Below are 22,518 nucleotides of genomic sequence, written 5' to 3' on the forward strand. Positions count from 1 at the left end.
CCCGCCACCCATTTACCTTTTTCCGTGTGCGAAAACCGGTGAGACATGCTTTAGTTTCGAAGTTGATGGAGAGGAAGACGAAGAGGCCAGAGAGTAGAGAGGAGAGTGAACAGACTGCACAGAGGCAGTATCGTGGTTATACCCCTTTGACATGGAATCAGAAGATATTTATAGCATTGGCTATCGCACGGGGAATTCAGTATCTACATGGCTAGCCAGAAAAAATTATATCCATAGAGACTTAAAGCCTTCAAACATACTTATAGGAGATGGCATGAGAGCGAAGATCTCTGATTTTGGTTGTATGAAGCTCATACCCGAGGGAATAAACTCAGTTGAGATAGCAACAGTGGTCAGGACCTTTGGTTATATTGATCCACATATGGTAAGTTGGTGCAAATTTAATAATTTTTGAAATTATATTTATAGGTACGAAGAGGGTTACAAAAAGGCGGATGTTTATGCGGTTACATGAAGAAAATGTGGTCATGCGGTTACATCCTAATATAAAAGAAAATGACGATACATTGAGAGATTAGGAACAAAATGTGGTCATGCGGTTACATCCTAAGATAAAAGAGACAATGTTCTTGACGTTGATTGATGGTACCATAGCAAGGGAAGAAGAAACCATTGAGAGCATCAGGAAGATTGCCAAATTGGCCGAATACTGCACATCTCAAAAGGTTGAAAGTATACCGAATATGTTTTAAACAGTGAATTGGATGGTTCCTCTTGTGGAGCTTTGGGAGCCACGACTCTTCTAGAAAATTTGCATAGGTGGAAAATTGAAGCAGGCGAAAGAACATCAATAGCTTTTTATGGTTATATAATGTATGTCACATGTATGGCTTTCTATAGTAATATAAAATCGATTGAAAAAAATATATTAAAATATTATAAAGAAAATGACACATGTTGTAATAAGAGAGTTAACATAATGTATGTCATATAAAGATGTAATGCCCTCCAATCAGAATCCCGGTTTAGGGGATGCACCGATCGATGCGGGGTATGCATCGATCGATGCAAGTGTTGGTTTGTGCAGAGCGATTAAGTTAAACACTTGTTTTTGTTGCGTTTTGCTTTTGGAAAACCCTTGGGTCGGGCATTTAATGGAGAGAAGTCGACAAGTGATGGGGTTTGGCCGTTCTTTGTATCCATAAAGATTTAGAAACGTTTCTGAGTTTTCTGTGAGTTTTAGGAGCTTTCTAGGTTATTTTTGGCGTTCTTGGAGAGTGAACAAGGAGATCTGAGCATGGGTGTCGAGTAGGAGTCGTGGGAAGCTTGTTTCTCGTTGGTCTTCACCGATTTTTGTCATACTCAAGATGAGTGTATGACAATGGCTTATCTGAGCATGGGATCTCGGAGTTCTTTGTGTTTCTCTGTGATTTTGGGATGATTTTGCATATTTGTTATGATTTTCGTGTTTCTCTATGACTGGTTTTGCTTGTGGATGTGTTGTCGGTCATTTGCTGATGTTGGAGGAGGATTCTCGGTCGATGACGGTGTCTGAAACTGTCGCTAGGGCAGCTGCATTGGTCGATGTAAGGTGTGCACGGTCGATGCAGTCGTGAGGATTCGCGAGCAGTCGAGGCGATGCATCAGTCGATGCAAGGGTGTGCATCAGTCGACACAGCTAGGGATTTGGAGAGTTGCATCGTTTGATGCAAGGAGAGCGGCATCGGTCGACACAAAGCGTGTGTCATTTGTGGTTTGATTGAATTTTTTTATATTGCTATTGTCATTTGGTGCTTGGATTTCTTATTGCTTGTGTGTATAGCCTAGTAGATGGAAGGACTGCCTCACTATATATTTCTGGTAATACTTACGCCTCTATTTTGTATTGTGGCGTAGTAAAGGCAAAGTGTGATCGTGGAATCAGGGCGATGAAGAGGAGGATGTTATAGAGGCTTGATTGATTGTTAACTAGCAATGGTTAGGTTGCTAGAGTTGAGTCAATAGAACATTGTAGGATGTTGGATTTTGGTTATTGACTAATTTGGTTTATTGGTTATTCATTGTTGGAATTTTATTGGTATAATGGTATTCTTTTGGTTATCCACTGTTGTTGATTGATGCTAGGTTTTTAGTGGGTATGGTATCAGAGCCATTACGTTTCTAGATCTAGGGTTCACTGTAGCTTTTGTTGTTGATGTTTGGGGTTTCATGCTAGAGTTGATTATTTGATTTAGTCAATTGTGTGTGGCATGGGGTCCAAGAACATCCTCTTCGAGCCTTCAAGTGATTCCACGGTAAGTTGTGTTCCTTGTGTAGCTAGGATCGTTTTTGTTTACTTACCTTTTTGTTCTTGGTGATACAGATGGTTAGAGGCAGAGTTGTTGCTTGTCGTGGACAAGGTCGTGGACGCGGTCGTGGTCATGGTAGGAGCAGAGGCCCAGTTGTCAAAGAGACTGTGGACCAGAGTGTGTCAACGGAGGGCATCAGCGACTCACAGGTGTTTCAGGAGGGATTATTGGGTGTGGCTGGTAGTGGTATCGATGGGGGCCGTAAGAGCCGCTGGATTTGGTGGGGGCGGTGTCGGTGCCGGGTTTGCCGGTGATGTTGGGCTTCCAGGTGTGAGGGTCGCAGCAGGTGGAACCCCTGGTCGAGATGATTGTATTGCGGACTTGTTGACACAGGTGTTAGAGCGGTTAGCGGGAGCCGTCCTGGTGCAAGCTCAAGTGGTGCCACCAGTTGTGGTGGAGGTGCTGCAGCCGAGGGATGCTGGAGCAGGTGTTCACTCTTAGTATGTCGTTATGCTACGGGAGATGGGTAGGATCGGTATGATGTGGTTCTCAGGCGATACCGACCCTACAGTGGCTGATGCTTGGAGGACGAGGCTGGAATGCAACTTTTAGTCTCTCAAGTGTCCTGAGGAGTATCGGGTGGACATAGGGGTCCATCACCTGGCAGAAAATGCTTATGTGTGTTGGAGATCGGTGACTGCCAGGAGAGTGCAAAGGGACATCACTTGGGCTGACTTTGCGGAGCAGTTCAACCGCAACTACTTTCCCCGGTGTGACACCTCAGTTTACGAAGAGGTTTAAAAGCATTGATTTGGCCACCTATGTTACAAAAGTGCACTTATCTTTTCAGTCAAGGGTCCTGAGAGAACTCCACAATTAAGCATGCTTATGCTTGAGTAGTCTCAGGATGGGTGACCTTCTGGGAAATGACTGTCGGAACTGTGCGAGTGAGGACAAAATACATAGAACGATCATGTGGTGATTTGTAGGGACGGGGACGGTAACAAGTCTTTAAATCCTCCCAGACGTAGCCAATCTTCGGATATGGATGGGCTCATGGGCCTAGTGAGAGGACGTGAGGCCCATTAAAGAAGGTGGGCCCATGGACTAGAAGTGGATATGGGGTCCACAGAAAAGTGGCGGTCATGGAGTTACAAGTGGTATCAGAGCTGAACCAAGACGAGTGTGGATTCGAGTGGGCGCACACCATCGGGGGTGACGGTCTTGGTGCGCAACGAGGACATTGCGATCTATTAGTGGGGTGAATTGTGACACCTTGGTTTCCGGAGAGGTTTAAAAGAATTAATTTGGCCACCTATGTCACCAAAGTGCACTTATCTTTTCAGTATATGATCCTGAGAGAACTGCACAGTTAAACGTGCTTATCCTGGAGTAGTCTCAATATGGGTGACCTTCTGGGAAGTGATTGTCGAAACTATGCGAGTGAAGATAAAACACAGGAAAATATCATGTGAAGATTTGTAGGGACAATAACAAGTCTTTAAAACCTCACCGATGTAGCAAACTGATATCAGATATGGATGGACTCACGGTCCTAGTGAGAAGACGTGAAGTCCATTAAGGAAGGTGGACCCATGGACTGGGAATGGACATGGGATCCACTGAGAGGTGGCGGTTGAGGCGATACACCCTCGAGGCACTAGATCGGATGGGGTACAGTTCATGCAGCTTATGCAGGGGTCTCGGTCGGTTCGTGAGCTGGAAATGGAGTTTTAGTCGGCTTCCGGTGTATAGGGGCCAAGGAGTCACATATCCTGAGGTCTTTGAGGGTGCTTCAGGATGAATTGCGGGTCCATTTGAGAGGGTGTATTTATGCCTCCAGATCGGATTTGGTTGAGTTCGCGGATGAGATAAAGGAGGACATGAGAGCTTATGTGATGACAGCTAGTCTAGCGATTTAGTCTACGAAGGGTCAGTTTCCTGGTGGTTCCGGCAAGGACAGCAAGCCTGTGCAGAGAACCAAGAGGAAGTGGAAAGCTACTCAGAGACCGAGTAGTGCGGGATGCTACGGGTGCGATAGCACGGATCACAAAGTGGTCAAATTTCCATAGAGGGTTAAGCAGCGGGCAGTGACAGAGCATCGGGCGGATACCCAAGTATCTTACCACTGCAGGGAGATGGGGCATATCAAACCTCGTGTCCCCATGTTGCAGCAGATGGAAGTAGCGGCGGTGCAGGCTAGAGGGCAGCCAAGAGTGCAGCTGGGTGTGTAGCCGGTGGGGCGGATCGAGCCGACGACGCGGTTGTACTCGACCGTGGAGACCAGTGGCACCAGTGTCGGATCGATCACATGTATAACTTCTAAGAATCAGACTTGGTCAATTCAGTAGTTCAGATCTAATGTTTTTTACATGAGGTTTGTGTAGGGACCTTGTCGGTGGGAGGGTTTATGTCCCATGTCTTGTTTGATTCTGGAGCAATCCATTGCTTCATTACCCCAGAGTGCGTTGAGAACGCCAATATTAGAGGAGTTTCCATTGAGAGATCGGGAGTTGTCAGGGTTGCAGGAGGCAAGCTCCTAAAAGTCCTTGGACGGGCGAGGGACATGGATATTCAGATCATGGGGAAGTCGAGGCCGACAGATTTGATTATCAGTCCTGTTGAGTTGTATGATGTCATCCTAGGGATGGATTGGCTGCATCGTCACATGGTACATCTGGACTACTATAGGGGTAGAATGGTATTCGAGCGTCCCGAAGGAAAGTGTGATTTTCGAGGGGGGAGACCAACTTAGAAGAGTCTCGTGATCTCGGTCATACATGCCGGAAAGATGATCGAGAAGGGGCGTGAGGCTTATCTGGTTACGATTTCAATGCTGGAGATAGTAGGGCAGTCTTCTGTTGGAGGTATTTGGGTGGTGGGGAGTTTGAGGATGTGTTCTATTTGTTGCAGGGGTTACCACCATCTCGGTCTGACCCATTCACGATTGAGTTGGAACCAGGGACAATGCTGTTGTCCAAGGCGCCCTTCATGATGGCTTCAGCAGAGATGGCAGAGCTGAAGAAGAAGCTGGAGAATTTGCTGAGCAAAGGTTTCATCTGTCCTAGTTATTCACCATAGGGAGCACCTGTGATGTTTTGTCAAGCAGAAAGATGGGAGTTTCTGCTTGTGTATCGACTATCGGAGTCTGAACCGGATCACTATGAAGAATAAGTACCCTCTCCCAAGAATTGATGAGTTGTTGGATCAGTTGAGGGGTACTACTTGGTTCTCCAAGATCGATTTGGCATCGGGTTACCATCAGATCCCGATACATGAGGAAGATGTGAGGAAGACTGCCTTCAGGTCGAGATATGGGCATTATGAGTTCGTGGTGATGCTGTTCGGTTTGACGAACGCGCCCGCAACGTTTATGAGATTGATGAACAGCATGTTTCAAAAGTTTATGAACGTATCTGTCATCATTTTCATCGACGATATCCTGGTATATTCCAAGAGTCCTGAGGAGCATGCAGTTCATCTGAGAGCAGTTCTGGAGAAGCTGCGGGAGCAGAAGTTGTTTTCTAAGTTGAGTAAGTGCAGTTTCTAGCAGCAGGAGATGGGGTTCTAGTCATATTGTTTCATCGGAGGGGTTTTAGTGAACCCAGAGAAGATTAAAGCCATCAGGGAGTGGCCGAGACTGCAGAGTGCCACTGAGATCAGGAGTTTCCTGGAGTTGGCGGGCTACTACAGGAGATTCGTTCTGGTTTTTGCGAGTATTGCACAGCCGATGACCAAGTACACTAAAATATTAAAGAAAAATGACACATATCGCAGTAAATAATATAATGTATATCATATAAAATCAATTGAAAAAAAATATAAAAATATTGTAAAGAAAATGACACCTGTTGTAGTAAGAAAGTGTGACATGACAACTTATTACAGTTTGTCAAAATAGAACCTTACTTTATTATTATTAAAGAAAAAATATTATTATTTTAAATAATTAATATGCAATCAGTTGTTACATTTTAAAGAATTAATATGCAATCAACTCTCATATATGATATGAATTTCAACATAATCAAATTAATATGAGAGTTACAAAATATGTGATGGAATATGAAATTTAATAAAATATGTGAGAAGGTTCATAAATAAATACATTTATTATTTTTCAAATATAAATAGTTACAATAACTAATAATATATTATATGAGTTCCAAGCAAAGCAAATTATATACATCTTATTATATAAACATTGGTTCTCAAAGTTAGTAACTCACCAGATCGTGACACGTGTTAATTTTAATGATTAGAGATCAAACTTAAAAACTCACCAGATCATGACACGTGTCAATTTTAATGATTAAATATCAAAGTTAGAAACTCATCAAATCGTGACACATATCAATTTTAACAATCATAAATCACATTTTTCAACCTTGGTAAAAAACATAATATAATTGTAATCTTATTATATTAAAAAAAACAACTAAAATAAATATACTATGTGCCATCCATATCAAAGTTTCATTGTTACAAAGATTCTCAACAACTACATAGTAAAATAAATATACTACATGTTTCATCCATATTTGGTCGTATAATTATACTATATAACCTAACACATTAAATTTTATGTCTTTGTTTGCACAAAAAAAAAATTAGGTCTCTACGGTTAGCCAATTTTGGACACTAAGTACTGCAACAAGATTTGTTAAGGTACATACGAAAAAAATGATAATCATGAAGAACCAATTGGCAGTCTTAGGAAAAAAGCTTGAACTGAAGTTTGAACTAATGTTTTTATTATATTAAAAATTTTATTATATAAAGTTGGGTTTTCAAATTAGCCACATGTCAAGTATACTGATGAGATAATGACACGTGTCAAAAATTATTATTTTTCAAAACAGCTAATTAAGAAAATAACATTAAATCTAAATAAAATTTACATGTTTATATCTAAAAAAATTTCTAAATAAAAAATAATAATAAAACTAATCTATTTTCCATTGTACGCTAATTATATTATACGTGATTCCTCAATAAGATTTTGACATGTATAAACAAAAAATTAATTCACTAAGATGTATATTATTATTAATAAATAAATAGTGAATAACAAATTTAAAAAGAATAACGTAAGTTATATCAAAAGAATTATTGTTTTTGAAACATAATAAGACAGCTAATTAAGAAAATAACATTATATGTACATAACATTACATGTTTATATCAAAAACTTTGATCTTTGATTTTTTTTTTCTGATATAATTTTGCCAATCTATTGTGTGGATCTTTGATTCGTGCGGGTTTTTCGATAGAAGCTATCAGATGCAATGAAATGAAATCGAAGTATATAATGCCCTCTAATTTAATCGAGGATGGAGACACTGATGGAGGTTCCAAAAGTTATTCTACAGTTAGTAGCATTATAAGTTTGGAAGATAAGTCGGTGGTTGATGTATCTGGTCAAAATTTAGAGTTTTCTTTTCTAAATAATGTTGATGATTCCGGTACTGAAACAAGAGCTGCTTGATCGAGTTATTGAGAAGCAGTTTCAAATTTGGGAAGTTGGAATGGTATAGCATTTTAAAATTGGTTTCTAACTGGATTTATATGGTTTTCTATCGTATTAGGTTCGTAAACCGTTTAAACCAGGTATATGGAGAAATATATGAGAACTTTTGATTCGGGTAAAAATAAGTTGAGAATTTATGATTCGAGAATATTTGAGATGAGGTCATAACTTTAAGTTGTTTTGGTATAATTGGATACTTCTGAAGAGTAAATAGGTCGTTGCTCTTTAACGTGATTATGACATATGTCATGTTTTGGATTGTATATAAAGTTTCTATTTTGTATATTTGAATTATCTAAGACTTATATATACCATCATGATTATAATTTTCAAATTTTTATTTTTATTATATTATATTAAATTTCTTTTAATTTCTCAACTTTTATTGGGTTAGTCATAAAATCATTGTAATCGAGTAGATAATTTTCACCTGTTGTTCATCCAATATCTTTGGAGTAAAAGCAACTTCATGGTTAAAGAAACTATGTCACAAAACAAATTTAGTAATTATAAGAACATAAAATTTGTTTAATTTGTTTAGAAGATATTTTATAGGTGGTAATAAAGAGCATACTTTAACAATAATATAATTTTGGGTATAAGAACATATTTTCAATGGTAAAACATAGAGTAAAATTATATGTGGTTACTTATTAAATGTTGCTTTGATGAATTTGTTGCATGTAAAATATTTTGAGAATAAGTTGTGAAACATTTTTGAAATTTCACAATAATAATATCTGTAATGATAAATATTTGGCAAACGTTTTAGTGGGATATAATTTAGCTTTAAATAATTGTAATAATTGTTATAATTTATTAAAAATATATAAATATAAATAAATGTATGAAGGTAAATACAAATATTCGCTAACTTAAATTATTTGTATATTTATTTTAGGAAATAAAATTTCTTTATATATTTTAAAAAAATTATTTAAGATTTAGTATTTATTTTTTTCAACAATTTTTAAACCTGCACATTGTGCGGGCCTTATCTAGTATTAAAATATACTTTAGTTTATTTTAATTAAAATCAAATTTCAAAATTATGTAATAATCATATCATGTTAGTTATTTCTATTAAAGTAAAGAAATAGAAGAGAAAATCCTTATTTTGGGCAGAAAAAAATGCTACACAAATTAAAAATAAGTTGAACATCTTATAATCTATACTATCAAATTAGATTTTGTCCTAAATATAAATATAAATAATATAATGTATATCATATAAATTAAATTGAAAAAAATACACTAAAATACTAAAAAAAATGACACATGTCGCAATAAATAATATAATATATGTCATATACAATCAATTGAAAAAAATATACCAAAATATTATAAAGAAAATGACACGTGTTGTAATAAGAGAGTTAATATAATGTATGTCATATAAAGTTAATTTTTAAAAATACCCTAAAATATTAAAGAAAAAATGACACATATCGCAAGAAATAATATAATGTGTCATATAAAATGAATTGAAAAAAACCAAATGTTGATAACTCAACTGGTAAAAACTCTCTGGTAAAGTCTAGAGGTCGCCGGTTAGAAAAACGACGCTTGGAAAGAGACCATATAAAATGATCTGGTTTATGGCCTGAGAGGCCTGGAACCTCTTAGTAATTAAAAGAAAAAAAAAATCAATTGAAAAAATATACTAAAATATTATTAAAAAATGACACATTTTATAATAAGAGAGTGCCACTAGTTTATCACAATATATAGACTATTCTAGTGCGAGAGAAAGAAAAGAAATTGTAGTTTAAAGAACATATTGCTAAGTCAGTTTAGCTTCAGAGAAAACATTGTCGATCCTACAATATTCAGTCTCAACACTACAACATGATCAGGTGCCTCTTAAAATATTATGATATTTAATGTAATCCCGGTAGCCTAAATCCATGAGGCAAGTAGTGTTAGAACAATGAAAGAGACAGAGGAGTACGCGAAAATAAAGAGGGAGAAGAGAGTTATTCGAGGCTACGATATCAGCTTCTAATCTTGTTCTCCATAAACAAACCATGAATCAACGTGCTTTAAGTGTAAAACGTCGCAAAATCTGTCTCCAAATTTTCATTATTACTAAAACCAACCCAAAATTCGTGATATAAAGTTGACAATTGTAGGCTTAGTTTCAAAATCTACATGATCCCAATGTCCATCCATTGCTGCACTGTCTTTGAGTGCAGAGAAGACAAAGTCGTTTCTCATTGTAGTTTATCTTTTCTTTGCACCAATTTGACAGTACTAAAGAGACTGAATGAAGGTTTTGCTTTTGATAACAACTTGGGTTATGTGGAGCTGAGTTCTCCTCTTTGAAATCTTGCAATGGCACAGCTCATGTTGGACCCAAGCCATTCGGTGCAACTGTGACCGATGTTCCATCCCGGGATATACCAAAATCAGCTAATCTCCGGTTACCTTGTAATGGAACAAACTGTAATGCTCCTCCAAAATCCCACCAAGGTTCAATCCTTATCGGTTAGGTTGTCTCGACCATTGCCTTGTCCGCTGTTAGCATCCTCTTGTTCACGCATTATCGTAGACGCAAACAGAAGCTTTGAACCGCTTATGAAATGTCGGACACCCGTCTCAACAACTCCATAGGAGGAGGCTTTAGGAAGAACAATGGTTCTTATACCAAAGGTTGGGATCCACTTTCAGACAATAGGAACCTCAGTGTCTTTGCTCAACAAGTTATCCAGAGATTTCGATTCAGCCTAAGAGAGGTTGAAACCGCTACACAGTATTTCTCAGAAGTGGATCTGCTTAGAAAAAGCAACTTCTCTGCGACTTACAAAGGAATTTTGAGAGACTGTCGCGATCAAACGGTTAAGTAAAACCAGTTGCAAATCCGAAGAACCTGAGTGTGAGAACCGAAACTAAATTCTCCTCTCGAAGTGTTTTTTGAACGAAGGGACCTATCACCGTACTAATTTCGAACTAGAATTTAGAGACAGAATGTTTCAATTTCGAACTAGAATTTAGAGACAGAATGTTTCGAGAATGAAAATGAATATTATTGCTTTTTGGAAGTTTTTTCGATCCCATATCATATCAAATCACGACCCGCGAATCTCGCACTCCATAATAAATGAGATCTTTGACCGCTCTCCGGATCTCCGAAGTGACTTGCCCGCCGTTACGCTCTACTTCGCTTCTCCAACTGAACTTAATGGGCCGGACTCTTCTGTGGCCTCGGCCCATATTGCATGTTGGTCATGAGCTGAGGCCCACGACCCGAGGTAACTAACTGTTGGTACCAACACTGAGTTGCTTCTGGTGACCCCAATTCTTTGAGCACCAATGGCATTAACCTCCAATGCAAATACTCCCAGTTGGTTGAATACATACAGCCCACACAACAATCATAGAAAACATAAGATGAGAAAACTTACATTAACATAGGCTGCATATTGACTCAAAAAAAACCCTAATTACGGACAACAATTCCTAATTCACATAATCCTAATATTAATCACAACCCTAATTCATCTAGATCTTACCAGATAGGAGGTGTACTCTCCAAGATACGAAACGGCAGCGTAACGCTTAAAGAAGAGAGCCCGAAGCTGGCAGCTCACTAGCAAGTTAAATTAGCCCATCTATGTTTTTCTTAACCGACTATAAAATCGTAAAAATATATTCACGAGAATATAATGGTAACTAGGTCTCTTTAGTACGTGTATATATAGCTAGGTTTAGGTTTATGTAGGTCTTAAATACAAGTTTTTAATATATCTCTTTATTCGTTCGATCCGCAAATCATGAATGCATCATCATCTCCCATATCGATTGATCTCATCATGGAGATCCTGTCGAGACTGCCTTCAAAGTCAGTCGCGAGGTTTCGTTGCGTGTCGAAGCTATGGGGATCAATGTTGGCTAGTCTATATTTCAAGGAGTTGTTCCGGACCAGGTCCTTGGCTAAGCCACGCCTCTTATTCACCATCGTAGAACATGATAAGTGTCGCTTCTTCTCGTTGCCTCAGCTTCACAACCCATACGAAAAGTCGTCGTCGACTCTTGTAGCAGCCGCCGAATTTCATGTGAAGTTCCCTCGAAAGATCCTTCACAATAGTGACCGACGATATTTTCAACATGGCTACGCCTCTGGTTTGATCTATTTCTATGGTGCTACGTACGACGAAAATGTTGTGATATGTAACCCCAACACTGGAGCGTATGGAGTCTTACCTTTACTGAATCGTTACCGAAAGACGTATAGTTTTTTCATGTTTGAACCGATTGATAAGCAATACAAGGTGTTGTTCATGGCTTATCAGTCTGGTTGTGATCGTAATCATAAGATTATTACAGTAGGAACCAGAGATATGAAGTGGAGAACGATAAAATTTTCCTAGCGACATAGATATTAGGGAAGCAAGATATGTATCTTGCGGACCAAGTAATATGGACCGTAAAGTCCATTAATGAAGTGAAGTCCACCCGAAGAATATTCTAGATTTTGATATTACTTATTGTACAAACTATTTCCTTATGTGTTTAGGAAAGTTTACATTATACAATATTAGCAATATGTCAAAGCTAATCACTATATATATGTATGCCTTAAGCTTATGAAAGAGAACTCAATAAAATAATTCTATTTTTATTATATATGACATGGTATCAGAGTAATCGATCTAGTGGATCAAAACTAAAAGCTTCCGCATCTTGTGTGATCTTTTCGTGATCATGGAAAATCTCATGGACGAAGAAGATGCTGACGATGATGATGGGATTGATCGTTAAGTTATCTAGATTTTTTTTTTTTATTATTATTAATTTCTGTTTCTCTCTTAAATTAAGTATGGAGTTTGGTGTTTTTATTTTAATTATTATTTGGAGGTTAGTGGTACGTGTCTGCATTTTTTTTCAAAGGTTTAAGTATTTGGCTTTCTATATCTGATTATGGTTTTATTTCGTTTGTGCGAGAGTTGTTAAGTGGGGGATTCTTACGGGTGGCTATAGTTAAGGTTTTGTGGGTTTAAGAGGAATTAGTCATGATTTTAAAAATATTTCAATATTTTAGTTTGGTAATAGTTTTAACATTGTGGGGGAGTTTGGTTATAGTTTAATCATTAGGGGATTTATTAGAACACTTATGTTAGGTTATTATTAGTCCGATTTGTGCACTTCCAAGATAAGGACAATTGTTTGTGGAGTTGCAGGATATGCGTCCACGGGATGTTGTTATTTCCTTTTTACCAAAATCGAAGACGAGCTGAAATTCCATCCCTTTCTCAATACTGGAGTTTATACTTTGATGAGTTTGTTGACATGATTTGTCCGTCCTTGACAAGTGTCCACGACATAGGTGTTCCGCTTTGTGGTTGCATAGTTTGCGTTTTGCGTCCCACCTTTGTCGTGCGGGGGAGTATTAGGGAAGCAAGATGTGTATCTTGCGGACCAAGTAATATGGACCGTAAAGTCCATTAATGAAGTGAAGTCCTACCCAAAGAATATTATAGATCTTGATATTACTTATTGTACAAGCTATTTCCTTATGTGTTTAGGAAAGTTTACATTATACAGTATTAGCAATATGTCAAAGCTAATCACTATATATATGTATGCCTTAATCTTATGAAAGAGAACTCAATAAAATAATTCTATTTCTATTATATTTGAACATGAAATTGCGAGTGAAGGAATATGCATCGATGGGGTTTTGTATTACTTGGGTGACACGTCCTCTTGGGATAATGATGGTCATAATTTAAATTCTGATTATGTGATAGTATGCTTTGATATTAGATCTGAAAAATTCACCTTTTTTGACACTAAAAGGTTTTGTAGATTGATAAACTATAAGGGCAAATTAGCGGTGATTTATTTCGAAGATGATGTCGACATTCTTTCGTTTAAGTATGATGAGAAGAATCATGTCAAGGCTGATGCCATTAATAAGTTGCATGTGTGGGTTCTTGAGGATGTGGAGAATCAGGAATGGTCAGAATATGCCTACACTTGGACCGATGATAAATATTTCCGTCGTCAACACGTAAACGTCGTTGGAGTGACTGCTTGGGGTGAAATTGTCTTTTCGGTGGACAAGTATACACCTAAACAACCGTTTTATGTTTTCTACTTCAATCCAGAAAGGAACACTCTCCAACGTGTTGAAATCCAAGGTTTTGGTAAAGGGTGGTGTAACATTTACACATTTGTAGACCATGTAGAAGATCTTAATGTTAACGATTTAGAACTACTCAAGTCATTCCATGCTCCATCTGTGAAGAGAGAAGAATCAGAATTTGATTCAGATTATATAGATTCAGAGTCAGAATCAGACTACTGACTGACTGAAAAGGGACAAGGTGAAGAAACAATGGGCATGTCACTTTCTGCTCTTATCTATGTGTTTTGTTTTTTTATTTTAATCTTAATTATCTGTTCGTTTTTGCTCTTTTGATATGTACCCTTCACATTTTAGATATTATAATAAAGTAAGTCCGATCGACCCTATCTTTTTCTTTTTTTTTGTCAACAACAGATCAGCTCAAACGAGCTAATTGGTAGGAAAATCGTTTACAAACAATACTTGGTGCGGAGATGTACACGCTTGGCGTGCCAAAGAATCCGCCCTTAAATTAGCATTTCTAGGAATTAAAGATAAAGAAAAGGAAGAGAATTCCTCCCTATCAGTCTTGATGTCGTCAAGGTACGCCGAGAACGCTGGCCAGTCGGAAGGAGAAGACACCATCTTCACCAAGTCTGAGCAGTCAGTATAAAAAGCCACCTCTCTGAAGTCATGGCCGATCATGCAGCGCATCGCCCAAAGGAACGCTTCAACTTCAGTATGTAATGGAGATAGACTTCGCCTGAAATTCTTGGCACCCAAAAACGGCAACGTTGTCTGGATCGAGGTACAACACCAACCAGCACCTGCATACAAATCCCCTGCTTTCCAAGATCCAGCTATGAAGCATCGATATCCTGAAAAGACCGAAGGAAGGGAAACCGTAGGCACCCTAACTGGCAACTCCGAAACTACTGGAAAGGTGGGACTGGTCACTAGATCATCCTCTATCTGAGCCTGCTGCCATGCTGCAGCTTCACCCTCTGCTACCCTAACAATATCCTCTGGCCTTTCGGCAATATTGTCAAAGACACGTGCATTCCTTGCTTTCCAAATAAACCACATAAGCCAAGGGAAAGCCGCAATATGGGCTCCCGGATTCTGCTGCCCTAAAAAGTGATCAACATTTGCATATACTGATTCCGTCGGGAAGGAATTAGGTCCCACCGGCACATTTGCTAGCGCCCAAACCTGACGGGCCGGAGGACACACAAAGATGGCATGATTTATTGTCTCCGAATCCGCGCCGCATCGTACGCACCGTACATCACAAGCAATACCCCGTCGTCCCAAATTTGCCGAAACCGAAATACAACCAGATAAGACCTGCCACATAAAATGCTGGATCTTAGGTGGGCAACGAGCCCTCCACACACTAGCGAGTAGGGGGTAATTTCCGGGCCATAACCAGTGGCTGCAAAAGTCCGAACCACGTCATGACGTGCAGTATGATAGCCTGATTTGACTGTATACTTCCCAGTTTTCGTGAAATGCCAACCGAAGGGATCATCCCTTTGGTTACCACCCAACGGAATAGCCCTGATTAATGCAACATCAAGTGGATCAAAATGCTCATTGAGCATATCCAGACGCCAAGAATTATTTTGTCGATCAATTAATTGATTCATTTGAAGAGAAGGGTCCTTTAACGGCCCCTTGCTGGAAGCTGGTCTCGGGAATTGAGCTGGTACCCAAGGATCTGACCATATAGAAATGGTGTCCCCAGAACCAACCCGTTTAATAAGCCCTTTATTAACCAGAGAGCGAGCAGAACATATACTCCTCCATCCATAGGAGGGAGAGTATGACCTAATTGGATCCAACGGATGCGTATTCCTATAATACCTACTTTTGAAAACCCTGGCAAACAAAGACTCTGGAACGTCTATCAGACGCCAAAGTTGCTTGGCCAGTAATGCCGAATTAAAGTCATCCACATTCCTAAAACCAAGACCACCCAACTGTTTGCTAACACATAATTTCTCCCAGGCAAGCCAATGCATGCCCCCTGTCTGACCATTTGTACTCCACCAAAAATTTGCCACTGCACTGGTAAGCTTGGATGTAATTGTTTTTGGTAACCGAAAACTAGACATCACAAACGTTGGAACAGCAGTTGCAACAGATTTAATCATCACTTCCCTTCCCCCTTTTGAAAGCAAATTTGCCGTCCAACCATTCGTCCGACTTTGAATCCGCTCCCGAACAAAAGAGAAAACCTTGGTCTTAGCCCCACCCAAACTTTCGGGTAAACCTAGATAGGACCCCATACCACCCAAAGTTGTGATCCCGAGAACATCCTGGAGCTCGGTTTTTGTCTGCTCATCAATCTTGTGCCCAAATTGTACCGAAGATTTTGTAAATTTATTTGCTGACCCGAAACAGACTCATATTGTTTTAGAATATCTAAGATAACCCGACATTGTCCTCTGTCCACCTTACAGAAGAAAAGACTATCATCGGCAAACAACAAATGCGTAATTGGCGGACATTTGTTCGCCACTTTTATCCCTGTAATAAGCTTCTCCCTCTCTGCTTTCCGTATATTAGCAATTAACACCTCTGTGCATAAAATAAACAAATAAGGAGATAAAGGATCACCTTGTCGCAACCCCCTCTGTGGCACTATCAAACCATTCGGCTGGCCATTAATACGAACCCTATACTCGACTGAAGTGACACAAAACATTATCCATGAAACCCATGACTCTGCAAACCCCATCTTCTGTAACAGAGCTGCCACAAAATCCCACTCAACCCTATCGTATGCCTTACTCATGTCTGTTTTGATGGCCATAAATTTCCCTTTGCAAGACGGGTTTGTACGCAAGCCATGAAACATCTCTTGAGCAATAAGGATATTATCCGAGATCAGCCGACCCGGAACAAAAGCCGATTGAGTCTCGGAGATAAGACCAGGTAAAACCCTCTTTAGTCGCTGACATAAAATCTTAGAAATGATCTTATACCCAACGTTACACAGGCTAATCGGACGTAATTCTGCCATTCGAGTTGGCTTTGCCACCTTCGGAATAAGGCAAATATGAGTCCGATTGAGGTCCTTGTCAAAAACTCTCTCCACTAAAAACCTATTAACCAAATCCACAAGGTCCGTCTTAACTATATCCCATGCTTTTTGGAAAAATAAAGCTGTCATCCCGTTTGGGCCTGGGGCTTTATCCGGATGCATCGTAAATAAAGTAGATTTGACCTCAGCCTCCGTAGCAGGTCCTGTGAGCCACTCATTATCCTCGGCAGTAATCACAGTATTGACCTCCCTTAGGACCTCCTCAAAATTTTCTGGATTTGTTGAAGTGAACAAATCTTCAAAATATGAGACTGCCGTGTGACAGATATCAACATCCTCAGTGGACCAGATGTCGTCCCTATTAAACAAACCAGTAATCCGATTACGAGCCCGTCTCTGCTTTGTTAAGGCATGGAAATATTTGGAATTCTTATCCCCCAATTTCATCCATTTACTCCAACTCTTTTGATACCAGTAGATCTCTTCATCCCCATACGCTTGACGTAAACGATTCTGCAATTCCGAGATTGTAGAAGGAGGAATTGAGTCATCTGCCAGAGCCACCTCCAACTGCCGCTTTAAGTCCTCAATGGTTTCCCTACCGTATGGGACTTGTGATTTACGCCACTGAGAAACCGCCTTCCGACAATTCACAACTTTTTGCACGAAGTTATCTGAGTCCTGATCCAAATCCCTATCCCACCTCGATGCTATTGCATCCATCAGCCCCGCCTTACCAATCCAGCAGCGGTCAAACATAAAACTCCTCTTCCCCCGCGGCCTTTTAGCCCCAATATTAACCACTAGAGGCTTATGATCAGAGGCTATCATTGGTAAATACTCCGTCACCGTATCCGGGAACAAATCATGCCAATCCTCATTCCCTAAGGCTCTGGCTAACCGACAACGTATAGGTTTTTTATCCCGCCAACCCCTCCAAGACAAACAATCACCAATAAAAGGAAACTCCAAAAAGCCACAATCCCGAATCATCCCATTAAAGGAAAGAAAAGAGAAAGGATGATGTAATTCCCCCCCCCCCCGTTTTTCATGGTTCCCTGTCAGCTCATTAAAATCCCCAACCAAAAACCATGGGGTGGACCGATTAGAGCTAATTCTTAGAAGGCGTTCCCACACCATATCCCGATTCTTAGGGACGGGATCCCCATAAACGAAAGTTAAATGGATAATCCGGCCTTTGAAAACCGCTTCAATATCGATTAATCTGTTAGACTCAAATAAAATCGATACCTGAAAATCATCTTGATTATAAAAAAGAGCCATACCACCACTATAACCAATAGGATCAATTGTTTTCAGATTCTTATATCCGAAATGACCAACAAACTTTTCTAGAATAGAAGTAGGTTGTTTGGTCTCCATGAGGAACAAAAAATCCGGCCGATGTTTGGACCATAAATCCCTAAGATTACCAATTGTAGCCTTATTACCCAGGCCTTGACAATTCCAACTCACAATATTCATGAAATAAATAAAGATTTTTTAGGGTAAAAACACCCAAATACATCCCCTCCCACCCTGGAGATAATATAAAATTGAAAAGTAAACCATATTACAAATCTTCCTAAGAAAACCATATTACCACCAAAAAAGCCGTAAAGCAAATGTCCAGAAAAAAAAGATACCCAAAAAATACCCAATATTCAAGAGAAGCGTATGACCATGAAGCATAACGACATAATATTCAAAAGAAGATCCCCAAAAATAGGCCACCCAAAACCCATGGAACATCCGTAACCCAACGTACCGGAAAAAACCAATACGGAAGAAAACATCCAGAAATTAAAAACCTTACCATGCAAATATAGAAGCATGCGAAGGGGATAGAACACCTTTGCTGCCGAGGGAAAGATTAGCAGGCCCAATAAGAGCCCAAAACCGGACCCCCATAATTTGAACTTAACCAACAGGTGATTTAAACTATATGAAACCCAACACGGAGACAAACAAAAAATTGAGCCAATGTACCAAAAAAGAGGCCAACAGAGATTTATTCTTACTTGTATAAATAAAAAACATCGGGTACAACCCAGAATAATACAAACCAAAACCACAAAGAAAATCCAAAACGAGATACAACGACAACCATACGGAGCTGACATTGATAACCTATTCCAAAAAACAAAATGTGAGAAAGCCAAAAAAAACCAAAGAAAACAAATCTTGCTTCCGGAGGAAAGACCAAGTGAGGTAACCAGCGTCCTCATTCTCTTGCTGCCCGTTACGAACTAAACCCATTAATCAGCGGATGGGGTTGGAGGCTTCCCTCCTTGGTGAGAACCAAGTTTCCCATTTTGTCCACCACCCTTGGCAACAACCTTTTTGCGCGGAGATGTTAAAGAGCACATGTTCCGCTTCTTAGTACTAGCACCTGGGAGAGCACTTTTTTGCTTGACCTGTTTGGCTCGTAAAGGAGGCAATGTTCCCCCTCCTTCTTCACCCGTGACTTGTCCTCAGAGACCTTCTCCATAACACCACTAACTGGTTCACTAACTGCTTGATCAGGGACATCCACCTCACCGGTGCTCTCCTCCACAACCTGCTCATCCGTTTCCTGTTCATCCGTGAGGAGAAAATCCTCCTGGGGAAGCCCCTCTGACACCGCATCTTGCTCCTCCATGATAGTGTCCATGAAACCCAAGGTTTGATCCTCACTGAGAGGAAACTCCGGGCCTAACAATGCACTGAGATCATCAGAGAAATGTACCACTTGCTGTGACAGACTCATGGAGCCTGGCTCCGTGACACTTGCATCACCAGCACCAGGAAACAAAGCCTTACACAACCTCTTGTTAACACCTTGTGCAAGAACTGACAATGACTCCACGGGAGGATCACCCGTAGCAACAGCCTCATCCACATTAGGACCCAAAAACTCATCAAGCATTTTCTGCTCATCAGCCATAAAGGTGTGTCCCACATCACTTGTACCAAGTTGAACTTGACCATCCCCCGAGATAGGGACCTAAGAGGTTGAAGCGGTAACAGAGACCACAGGCATACTCTTCTTCACAAACCTTTCATCCGCAGGAGCCCCCCTTTTAGTCTTCCTCCACTTACCACTGAAACCCTGAGCAGCCCGATGATTAAAGCCCTGAGAACCACCACCCCGCCCATTTCCACTAGCAGACCCTTGGTGAGGCACCCCAGAACTAGCACCACTCACCCCCGAAGCATTACCACTCGCCACACCATTTACCATTGCTCCCTTGTAGCTCTGGAGCTTATCTTCGGGCCGAGGATCAAAACCTTCCTCCACCCTCTGTTTCCCCTTATCTCCAAAGAGTGGACAGCGGGATACATCATGACACAGGCTGAAACAGCGCCTGCAATACCCAAATAGACGCTCATAGCTCAGAGATATTATCGTCTCCTCTCCACTATGAAACTCGACTGTGGCATCAAAAGTTAATGGCTTGAAGCCATCCAGCAGAATCTTCACCCGTCCATTATCCAAGTCGACCTCCTCAACATCGCCCAAGTCAGCCCTGATGGTATGGAAAGTCTCATCTGCCCAAAAGTGCAGAGGAACTCCCATCACCCTAACCCAAAACTTGATGAAGCAGGGGTAATGCGGATCCACCACCAGCTCCCATCTGACCAAAGAAATCATCCAGTGATCAAAATGGTAGGGCTCCATCTTCAGTACCTCTTGAATGTCATTCTCTTGCTCAAAATCAAATTGAAACCGTCCCAAACCCAGATCAGCCCCAATCACTCGCTCCTCCATCTTCCATATCTTCGGCAGCATAAACAGCAGCGCCTTCATATCTTGCATCATTGGATTCATGCATCTACCAATCAAGGTTTTAGCATAACCCTCAATCAATGTCGTATTATCAAACTGAGGCACCTTAATCTTCAGCTTACCCCCTGACCCTGACGAACTCCCTTTCATACCCTGAAGCAACAAAGCACTTTGAGACATGACCCACGATGGTAACCAATACCAGAAAATGCACCCGCTCCGAGATAAAAGACAACCCCCGTAACACTCAAAAAGAAACCAAAGACAAGTAAATAGACAAGCTTGTTGAAGCAATGTAGGATGAGGAATAGACATAGACCGTGAACAATCTTTAAAGACAGTCGTGGAAGACCAAACCCCACTGTCACTTAATGCCGGAGCAACTTTAGGAGAGAAAACCTCCATCCCGCAAGAACCGCTACCGAGATCCCCCGAATCTCGACCCTGATTTACCGCCCATGATAAGCCGCAATCAAAAACTAGAGGAGCCAAAAGAATCCTCGAGGCATAATCTCCGATCCCTTGAGTCAACACCCTCTCGCTCCAATCTAAACGAATCTATACCAAATCGACGAACCCGATATCATCGCCAGAATACCACAACACAAAAAGGAAATTAACGGAAAAGCGCTCCTCCATAGAACCTCCCTGTGAATCCAAACAAAGATATAGAGATACCCGGTAAACCCTCAATGTAAGAAACCCAGGACCCGAAAATCTCCATCGCAGATCTACAAAATCGTATTCCAGCAAAACCGAATCAACCACAGAGGATCTCAAGGCAAGATCCACCCTCATCAAAACCCAATCAAAACCAGATCGAAAACCAAATCAAAATTCTTATACCTGGTAAACCCTATCTTCTTTTTTTTTGAAGCTCATATAATTTTTTGGTCGCACTCAAACTTCTAAAATGTTGGTTCATCGTTTCCTGCTTTGCTTTTGTTTGCATTGTGCATATGAGTATACTTGAAGCTATATATGTTCTTGAAGCTTTGGTTGCTGTATCTCAGTATCTGTATTTATCATTGTGCATAGTATACTTGACGGCACGTGTATAATTTAGATTTAACTAAGCGCCTCCCATATATTGATATCGGTTTCAATTTTGTTGATGCTGAATCAAGTTCTAAGAGGAATATATGCCCACTAGTTAATTATCACTATAAAGAGGATTCTTGTACGAGAGAAAAAAAAAAACAAAATTATAGTTTCAGTAACATATTGCTCAGTCAATTAGTTTAGAGACGACATTGTCAACCCTACAGTATTTTGTCTCAGCAGTAGAATGTGAGATGCCTCTTAAAAAATTATGTTATTTAATCATATAATGAAACCACAATCTCCTAAAGCAATGACGCAAGTAGTGCTTGAGCAGCATAAACAATCCATGAATCAATGTGATGTAAGTGTAGAACGTCGCAAAATGATCTGTCTCTAATTTTTCATTATTACTACAACCACGGATCAAAGTATTGTAAGTTACCCAATATTGATGATCCTTATAACTTCTTCAACTTTCTTTCTTGGCACAATACATCGAACAGTCTTTGAGTTTTGTTGAGAATCGCAGTCCTAGATTCACACCAAGTATGCCCATATGAACTAAACAAATACAACAATATTTAATTTTGATTACAAACTTAGAAAGCAATTACATGTTTCAGTTTACCAAAGCTTCTTTTATTTTCCCTTTGGCTTTATCCACCAATCTCATCAATTGACAGCAAAATCTCACCAGGAAATTGAAAAGAATGGTATTTTTAGTCTCGAAACGATCATGAGAAAGCACAAATTCATGAAATAAAATTCTCTAGTTGAGTTCTTAGAGCATCCTCTTCGGTAAAGTAT

At 39.9% G+C, this 22,518-nt stretch overlaps 1 protein-coding gene and 2 pseudogenes across 1 annotated transcript; 2 read left to right on the plus strand and 1 right to left on the minus strand.

Annotated features, from left to right (window-relative positions):
• On the plus strand, positions 275-713 carry LOC104768073 (annotated as a pseudogene).
• LOC104768074 lies at positions 11,553-14,089 on the plus strand (annotated as a pseudogene).
• Positions 14,300-18,281, minus strand: LOC104768075. The gene is made up of 3 exons (XM_019240972.1): positions 16,247-18,281; positions 15,344-16,124; positions 14,300-15,284 (listed from the first exon to the last, which is right to left on the minus strand). Exons 1-3 carry the CDS (start codon positions 18,279-18,281, stop codon positions 14,300-14,302), a joined length of 3,801 nt encoding a protein of 1,266 aa, XP_019096517.1.

Source organism: Camelina sativa, chromosome 19, assembly GCF_000633955.1.
Source record: "Camelina sativa cultivar DH55 chromosome 19, Cs, whole genome shotgun sequence".
NCBI classification, from domain to species: Eukaryota; Viridiplantae; Streptophyta; class Magnoliopsida; order Brassicales; family Brassicaceae; genus Camelina; species Camelina sativa.

What these genes read in the sequence shown, in the direction of transcription:
- LOC104768075 (XM_019240972.1), bottom strand. Translation starts at nt 18,281, where the DNA reads ATGGAGACCAAACAACCTACTTCTATTCTAGAAAAGTTTGTTGGTCAT. An exon ending in ACAATATGAGTCTGTTTCGG is followed by an intron (nt 16,125 to 16,246) that starts GTCAGCAAATAA and finishes GGTCCTATCTAG; the next exon opens with GTTTACCCGAAAGTTTGGGT. An exon ending in CATTTCACGAAAACTGGGAA is followed by an intron (nt 15,285 to 15,343) that starts GTATACAGTCAA and finishes GGACTTTTGCAG; the next exon opens with CCACTGGTTATGGCCCGGAA.